The 9,110-nt window shown below is 37.5% G+C and overlaps 1 protein-coding gene across 1 annotated transcript in view; it reads right to left on the bottom strand.

Annotated features, from left to right (window-relative positions):
- Positions 1-1,523: 1,523 nt before the first annotated feature.
- Positions 1,524-9,110, bottom strand: part of FBXO36 (F-box protein 36) — a 74,816-nt gene continuing 67,229 nt past the window's right edge. The window contains exons 3-4 of the mRNA XM_026649878.1: positions 8,395-8,567; positions 1,524-3,808 (exon numbers count right to left, since the gene is read on the bottom strand). Coding sequence (XP_026505663.1) covers positions 3,617-3,808; positions 8,395-8,567 — 365 coding nt within the window. The 3' untranslated portion in view covers positions 1,524-3,616. The remainder of the gene's footprint in view (positions 3,809-8,394; positions 8,568-9,110) is intronic.

Raw genomic sequence — 9,110 nt, 5'->3', positions numbered from 1 at the left:
ATTAATATTTCCCATGCTTTGAGAGGCACAACTTGTGATGTAGTGCCTATATTAACTACAAAATGTCGTTTTATTTTCTGGGTTTAAGCTTTATAAAGGTTATTTTTGTCATAAATGAGGTTTCTGCTTTAATATTGATGTATGCTGCTGGAATTTATTGAAAACAATTTGTGGTATCCAAATAAACAGAACAAATAAGGGGAAGTTATGAGACCAACATCAATTCTTTAAGTGCAGGTTCAATGTCTTGTTTAGTGGGAATGCTGCTGATAGTTTATTTTAATCAAAGTGACTTATTTTGTTGGGTGACTATATATATGGAAATGGTGATCTTCCATCAATTTCCTTCTTTTTTTAAAAAAGATATGTGTCTTTTATACTTCAAACTTCACTTTTCCATTTGTCCAATTGTTTTTATTTCCACATGACCGTAATGAATTAAATGTTGTTCTTTTAAGATATCTGCATATGTCTTTCTATAGAGTATCTTTTTCTTTTTGGTATAACTGGATCATGTAATGAGAATAAACTTTATATTATAAAATATTTCAAGATTTTTTCCTTTTTTAACTATGCACTTTTTCATTTTAAAAGTAAAGATACTCCTGCAAAGTAAGGGCTAAATGATTCTCCTCACCTCTGCAGAGGTGACAGAAACCTGGTTGATCCAGGAAGTGGGGAGATGGCCATTCTTGGCATCATCTCCCCCTCAATCCAGCATAATTACCAATTTAAATGAACGTTGAATTTAGGTGGCTTCTCCTTTCATAATCTGAAACCCCCCCCCCCCCCCCCCCCCCCAGCAGATTCTGGGAGCAGAAACTGCCAAGGAAATCCAGGGAAATCTAAATCCATTGGCACTAAGCTTTCATGAAGATGAGGAAAGAAGCTCCATTGTCGAGTAGCTATGCTCATGCACTGCAGTTCTTTATAAATTCCTTTTTTATTTTAGAGTTGCCCTATGAGTGTTTTATTCTCCAAGGACAGGAATCTTGTAAATATAGTATCTTTAAATAAAATCACGTAAGCCCTGATCCTACAAATTTATGGACACAATGAATTTATAAATGTAAGTAGTCCCAGTGACTTAAAGTGGACCACTCACATGGATAAAGTTAAGAATGTGCTTCAGTGTTTGAAAGGTTCAGGGCCTTCTTCCTAATGCGCTTTACTGTTAGCAAAATATTTAGGCGATATCTGTATATAATTCCAGTGCAAAGTAAATTTACTCAGATTAGCACATTTCTTCTAAAATTTGAAATACTACTAGAATGACATTCAGAAAAAAATATGAAATAAGAGAAAATATATTTTAGACTATCTGAATAAATCACTTTGTAGAATCTACACTTTTATTTCTTAATTACCAGTTTACAGTAGATTTACAAACTGCATTTTTAATACTTGACTTTAAACCAGTTTTTAAAAATAACAGGCCAGATCCTCAGCATTGAAGTCAATGGAGCTACACAGATTTGCACCACTTGAGAATCTGGCCCAAAGAGAATACGGCATTTGTTCTAAAGTAAATAATAATATAACAAAAGTAACTAAAGATTGTTAAAAAAAGGTAAAATATTCCTCTGGCAAACTGTTGGCAAGTAAATAGCTTTATAGCATGAATATGGTCACATTTATCTATAAGCTCCAAGGGTATACCATACATTTCATGTTTCACAAAGATTAGAAAAACTTCCATAGAATATATATTTAATACCATTTCACTTTGAATGGTGACCTTGGAGAAGGGGGAAAATGGTGAAAAATTGGCACTAGATATAAAGAATAACAACTTATTTTATATTTAATATAATGATAATACAAGGCTTCATCAATAAAGAATAACACACCACCCTGTAAAATTAGAGAAGTTAAAGATCAAAACTTGTCTAACTGCCTTTCATGCTATTGTAATTAGCGCCTTTTACACTTAGTTTGATCATTTACCAGTGCGTCAGTCACTCTGATGGCCATACTCAGATTATTGTATAAATTGTTAGTGGCATTTGGTCAGGATTAAGTTCCTTATATCTATACTTACTATAACCAAAATATACATGGCTCTACTAAAACATTTCAAATAATCAGCTACATATTTAAGGGCCCAATCCCAGTAACCCTCTCTCACAAGCGTAGTCCTTAGTCATACAATAAGACAACAATAAGTAAATCTTGGTTTCAATAAGAATACTTTTGTGAATAAGGACCATTTGCATTATAAAAGTTTGTGTTGTAAATAAACTAGGTCACCTTGAGAATTTTGGCTTTACTTGGGAGCCTAAAGCTAATCACCTAAATCCATATTTAGGCACCTAAACAAAATGACCTGATTTTCAGAGGTACTGACACTATGAACTCACATCAGCATCAGCTCAACACATAAAATAAATCAGGCCACTTTTTAGTGAATTCAGGTGACTAACTTTAGGCATTCCAGTGCAACCATATTGGCCTTAATTTTTTGTGATGTTATCATTAGTACAGTGCCAAATCCTGCAGGCCTTACTTAGGAAGACTCTAACTGAAGTTTGTGGGAGTTTAGCTGAGTAAATCATGTAGCTTTTAGGCCATTATATGGAAAAAATGCAAGCATTGGTATTAATGCTCAATATTTAAACCTAGTCAATAACACATGGTAGACATTAATTAATAATTTAAGGCTATTAATACTTGACCTCTGGATTGTTGACGTTAATGTTGTAATTAACAACAATTAAGATGAAATTCTAAGCTATGTAAAATATTTTCTTAATGGATTTGTCAGCTCTGTTTGGTAGGAAGATTATTGATGTGCTACAATGCAAAGAGCCAATAGTAAATATTATTTTATAATTGAAAATATACTTAAGTGAATGTAGACCTCATCAAAGGTACCAGAGTCACAACACTGGCAACTCTAGTCCATTATCATCAAAATTTCCTGCACAGGCAGAAGCAGTGAAAATTTCACCCATATACCATCCTTCCAGTGTTCCCAAACCATGACCTGAAGCAGCTGTCTAAAAGGAAGAGGGTAGTTTGGTATACATACCCATTCAGTTCTTGGTCTCTAATGATGTTTCCCCTTAATGACAGAGTGCTGATTTGCTTATTTGTTTGAAGTTTAGACATCTAGACTACAGAGGATGTTCACTAATTTTAAAACTACTTTAATGCAGGTCAAATTTTGGACCCCAGATACACATTGGTCACCTTTTAACATTTCACATTTGCCATGGTGGCCAGTAAACAGTCAGCATTTACCAATGGTTTCTACACAATAAGAACTGACATACCACATTTCTCCCTATTTCTTAGGAAATAACTGTGGCAACATTATGATATCTGTTGTCAAATGCTGACTGTTTGAATGGTAACCACTGTATATGTAAACTTATTATATCTCAGAGTCAAGAAGTTCAAAGGAGCTTGAATCTTTTCTATTGCTGGTGGTAGCTGGGAGCCTGATTAATAAAATTTCAGTCTATAAAAGGTAATGTTGTTTATGTATTGCTTCCATTATGCTTTACGTCTACTGTTTTAATAGCCTAATTTTTTTCAGTAAAAGTAATCAATTATAATGTAATATACAAGTCCGCACTTACAACTTTTGCCCATAATGAAAAAGCATGCTGCTTTATTTAGTCTTTGATTTCTTTGAATCATCTTGTTTCTGCCTCCTTCTTCGGAGCTGCAGCTGAAGCTGAAGCTTGTTTGTGAAGAAGAACTGCTTCCAACCCACTTCCTGTGCCAGTGCTCTCATTTCAGGGGTAATTGCACCATACAAATTCTGCACAATTTTCTCCCACAGTGTGTCAGAGTTGCATATCTATTTATAAGAGAAAGTAGGCAGGGTTATTCTGGTTTAAACAAACATAACCAGACATATTCAATGTTTACTGACCATTTGGTTTGCAAAAACCCAGCATAGGGCAACACAGCTCATTGTATATTAAGTTAGCTTTATATATAAGAATGAGATCTTTTGGGAAAAAAATCCTACAGACCATTTTTAGGTAAACTTACAATAACTTCAGTACCAGTTTTGCCCTAGTAAGGACTGAGTCCAGGTTGTAGGATTTGACCCTTGTTATGTGTCTTTGTTGGTCTTGTACATGGTATTATATATTCTGTAAATTATTGTCATGGTTTTTTTCAGTATAATGAGTTCAAAAATATTTTCTCCATCTGGTGCACCCAATCTTCCTAATAATTACTCTTCTATGATGGTTGGATCAAATTTGAAAAAAAAACTTCATTTTCTCTTTCTGCTTATGCTATAATGACGAATATGATTGTTTCCACACCATTCTGCTGATATATATTGGCACATCTCCACTGAAATCAATGGAACTGTGCCAGTTTATACCAGAAAATTTGGCCCATGTTATTTACAAATCATATTACAAATATATATGCATGTGTTTGTGGAAAAGAAAGAGGGCCAAATCTATTTATTTGTGGTGTTATACTATCAGACTCTCTGGATTTACATGAGATTAACTTGGCCCTATGCAACTGAAAGAAGCTTTCACAAGAATTATGAGCTATTCAGTTCTGGAGATGGATTGTGATTCTTGGGTGATGCTTCCCAGTTTTGAATGCCTGCATAAATAGAATGGTGTGGAAACAATCATATTCGTCATTATAGCATAAGCAGAAAGAGAAAATGAAGTTTTTTTTCAAGTTTGATCCAACCATCATAGAAGAGTAATTATTAGGAAGATTGGGTGCATCAGTATAATCATTATATCCAATCTTTAAAATAAGTGATCTTGAAAGATACTGAATCTGATTCTTCCCTCACACAAGTTTTACAATGGCTTTATTGGTACAACCCCTCTGTAGTCAATGGAATTGCACTGATGTAATGCTATAATTTGGTCCCAATATCTGTTCCACTGCTGAGCGGTGGTGGTTATATTACCACATGCTGGGTTGTCTGATCAAAATGGGAAGACAGGGATCATGGGAAATACTGCTTCAAATACTGCTGAAAGAAGAAAAAGGGATGAATTTTAAAAGCTTTCCTAAAATTTCTGATTGTTATATTTCTCTGTTCTGTCGTGCCTAGAAAATTGGTAATTGTATTAAATTGAAAATATTGGAGACTATCTTTTAGTACTTCATACGCAATATATAAAACATACAGTGCAAATATCAATTCAATATTATTGTTTTCTTCTTTCATAGTGGATTTCAGAATATATAACACAACAGCCAGCTTTCAGTGTTAGAAACTTTGGTGAGATTAAGCCCTACAGTGGCTTAAATCTGAAGCAACTCCCCAGAACTCATGGATTTACACTAGTTTTACACCAGTGTAAATGTGAGCAAAATCAGACTCTATAGTTACAGAACATCAGAAATGTTTATCTTCAGGTTTTCATTGTGGATATAGCCCCCTCTGGTGGTTATTTTAGTTCATAGAAAGATAAGTAACAATTTTCACAATTAAAATAATTGCATTTATAGAACCATTTAAAATCCACAAACAAGGTAAATCTAAGAAATCTACTGAGCCTCTGATGGAAAAATACCATGTTATGTATTTCAGTAAATACTGATATTTTGAAAAACTCGCAGTGCTTGAGTGGTGGTATTCAGAGTAAGGCAACTGCAGTAATTCCTTACTTGATTTTATAAAACAGATTATTTTACACTGTCTTTGTTTTAAAATATTACAGTGAAAATACAAAAGTAAAAAATACTTTGAAACTGGCATTGGAATAAACCTAGATACTAAATTCTGGACAGAAAAACATGATGAGATTTATGCTTAGAATTAACTGGTGAGAGAAGAAATAAACACGTGAGTATGCGAGTAAATAAAGGTGAACATATTTAAAAGTGTAAGAATATTTTTGCTGATAGTCTGGGTCTTTGGCAAGAACAGGAAATAGAAGATGGACTGTAGTAATAATGGGATGGAGGGCAAAAGATGGCACACAGCAAGAACCACCAGTAGCAAAACTAGAGATTATCTAGGAGTCTTTGCAGGGTACTTGTGGCCATGATACTTAGCCAGAATATTTGGTAAGGGCTGGAAATGAGAGGATGCAGCTACCTATTTCTTTAATTTATCTTCGAAAGGAAGAAAAAAAGTGTGGGTTGATAATTTTGTAATGAAAAAGGGCCCTGCTGTGCATAGGCACCAACTTCTGCTGGCACCGGTGGGGGCTCGCGCCCCCCCGGCCCCGCCCCAACTCCACCCTTGCCCTCATTCCAGCCCCTTTCCCAAAGTCCCCGCCCCAACTCCACCCCCTCCCTGCCCCTATTGGACTCCTTCCCCAAATCCCCGCCCCGGCCCCGCCTCCTTCCATAAGCGCGCTTTCCCACAGCTTGTTACGCCGCGAAACAGCTGTTTCGCAGTGGCAACCGCTGGGAGGAGAAGCGGGGATGGCGCGCTCAGGGGAGGAGGTGGAGGCGGAAGTGAGCTGGGGCGGGCAGCTGCCAGTAGGTGCAAAGCACCCACCAATTTTTCCCCGAGGGTGCTCCAGCCCCGGAGCACCAACGGAGTCTGTGCCTATGCTGCTGTGTCCTGCAAGGATCCATGGTTGGGAAAGAAATGATAAATAACTTACTACAATCTTGCAGCAATAGCAGTCTTTTCATTCCCTTGAACACAAGGACTGCTCCAGTTTAGTGCTCATGGTCTGTGTTTCCTCCTCAGAGAAAATGAGGGGCAGAGTCATGGCACTGCCCGAGCCCTAATCATTGGGGCCAGTGATCAGGACAGTGTACAGTGTGTCCGGCAGGGGTAGTCAACAGGCAGACCGTGAGCCAAATCCAGACTGCCAGATGCTTTTGAACAGACCCGAACATCTTTTTATTTATTACTTATTATCATCATTATTGGTTTTTTTTATTATTATTTTCTCTGGAGTCTGGATCTCGACTATACCTTGACCAAGAAATTTGGACCGTGACAAAAAAAAAATTGACTAACCCTGGTTGCTCAGTTTAAGTATGGCACAGGAGCCATGTTCACCCTCCACTCCTGGGGGCACTGTATGTACATGAGGCAAAAGCCTCCTGAAGCTTTGGTTTGGCTGGTGAGTCTATTCCATTGCCTCTACTGCATGCTCCACTTTATGGTCATAACTGAGCCCAATCTCCACAAAAATATTAGCACAGTTTAGAAATATTATTTCTCCTCAGTTGAGATTCTGAGAATCCAAAAGGTGAAAAAGAAAGGTTTACTTTGTAAAAGACCTAAATATACTTGATTATATGGTCAATATTACATCACGCACTCACTATCAGAGTGCCTCTTCATGTCAGTTCACAATGTTGCAGAGACTCATCCTCTTTAGTACCCCCTTGTGTCTTGCATCTGCAATGGTCGGCCACCTCCATGGTCTAACCCTCTGGGTCAGCTCTCAGTCCAGTCCAATAAGAAACCATATTAAACGTGAAATCAAAATAATCACATGGATGTTAAAGTCCATAACATAAATACTAGTCCTTCATAGAGAACCAAGGTCAATGTTGTCAAGGCTAGGCCCCTGGCTAAGCCAGGCTTCTTGGGTTAGGACACTGAAGATTATCTGGTTGCAAACTGGCCTAATAAAACTAGTCAGTCCAAGCCTTATAGCCCTGTCCTGGCTTCACTAAGAACTGGTCCCTAGTAAAAGCTGCCAGCCCTTTTCATCTGGCCTACTGGGCTTTGATTGGCCTCCGCCTGCTCCCGGCCCTTCTAGGTACCGGAAGACCAACTCTCACTGGTTCTGTTTGCAGCGGATCATGAGACACCTCTCCAGGCAACCTCTGGAGGTCTAAACTCACTGCTCTTCCCTTCCAGCACAGTGCCCTCTTAGTGCAGGATGTGCCAAGTTGGTGGGGCCTCTGGCAGCGGCAGCAAATACTTGGTAAAGCCCCTCATAGTCCCATATAATAAAGCACTCCACACCACAAGTGAATTAGTCTAAAGGCATAAGAATGCAGCATTATGGTCAATACTTAACTTTTGAATATGGTTGATTTTGAAAACAACAATACTGATAATTTTGTATTGCTAATTGTAATTGATATTACGACAAATTCTAGCCTCAGCTGCATCATCATAAGCCCACTGACATCAGCAGGGTTGCATGGGTAATTTTCTTTAAAATATTTCTTTAAAGTTGAGACTATCCATTAAGAATGCTTTTGTAATACACATGAGTGTATTATCCTCCATGGAGCCTGATCTTGCACTGCTGAACCTGTGCAATGACAGCAAGATCTTAAATATTCTATAAAGCATGGGTCCAATCCTTCAAATACTTAATACTGTTCTGGGAATAGTGTTTATTACCTGAATAATCTTAAAGATACATATGTGTAAAGGATGCGTGTGTTAAAAGTGAACTAAATCAGGAGAATTTGCCAAAGCAAAACTAATACTTAAAATAAGTTGTAAATGTTTTTTACCGTTTTAAATCTGTGTGAAACTTGAGAAAGCCTGGCAATATCTTCAAGCTCCAGAAAGGAAATGATGTACAGGAGCAATGGGTCAGGAAGCCGTTCCAGGAAGTCAAAGTTACCCTGGCACAGATTGAAGATATGTTCCAGAATGTTGGCACCAAAAACTACAGCAATTTGAACTGTGATTCAAAGAAACCCAACAAAGAAAGAGATTTGTAAATGCCTTTATATTCCCTCCCAATGTATAGGGATAATCTTACATGTATCGTCAAAAAACAGAACAACTCCAATTTAAAAGGTAAGCAGATACATTTCTGGAGGTTTTCTAGATAAACACTTACAATTCTGAAAACCCTTAGCATTAATAATATAAAATATAATATTCTAGTTTTGTTCCACGTACAGAGCTACCACAGACATCAATAGGAGTCTTACATAGGATAGGATATGGCTCAAAATTTGGACATTGACCAGCATAGCTCTAACTCTTCTCTGCTCGCTGCTGAACATTGATGTCAGCAAAGCAGCAGCAACAAGACTTAACTGAAACTTGTCCAATACCATTTTGCGCAGGTAAGAGAGATTAAATACAAGTTTTTTATATTGTGCTATACACTAATGCAGTGTTTCCCAAACTTGGGATGCCGCTTGTTTAGGGAAAGCCCCTGGCGGGCCGGGCTGGTTTGTTTACCTGCCACGTCCGCAGGTCCGGCCGATCGCAG

The sequence above is a fragment of the Terrapene carolina genome, unplaced genomic scaffold (genome assembly GCF_002925995.2).
Source record: "Terrapene carolina triunguis isolate 2854851 unplaced genomic scaffold, T_m_triunguis-2.0 Scaffold88, whole genome shotgun sequence".
Taxonomy (NCBI): domain Eukaryota; kingdom Metazoa; phylum Chordata; order Testudines; family Emydidae; genus Terrapene; species Terrapene triunguis.
The sequence above is the reverse complement of the archived record's forward strand: the minus strand, read 5'-3'. Positions and strand labels throughout refer to the sequence as shown.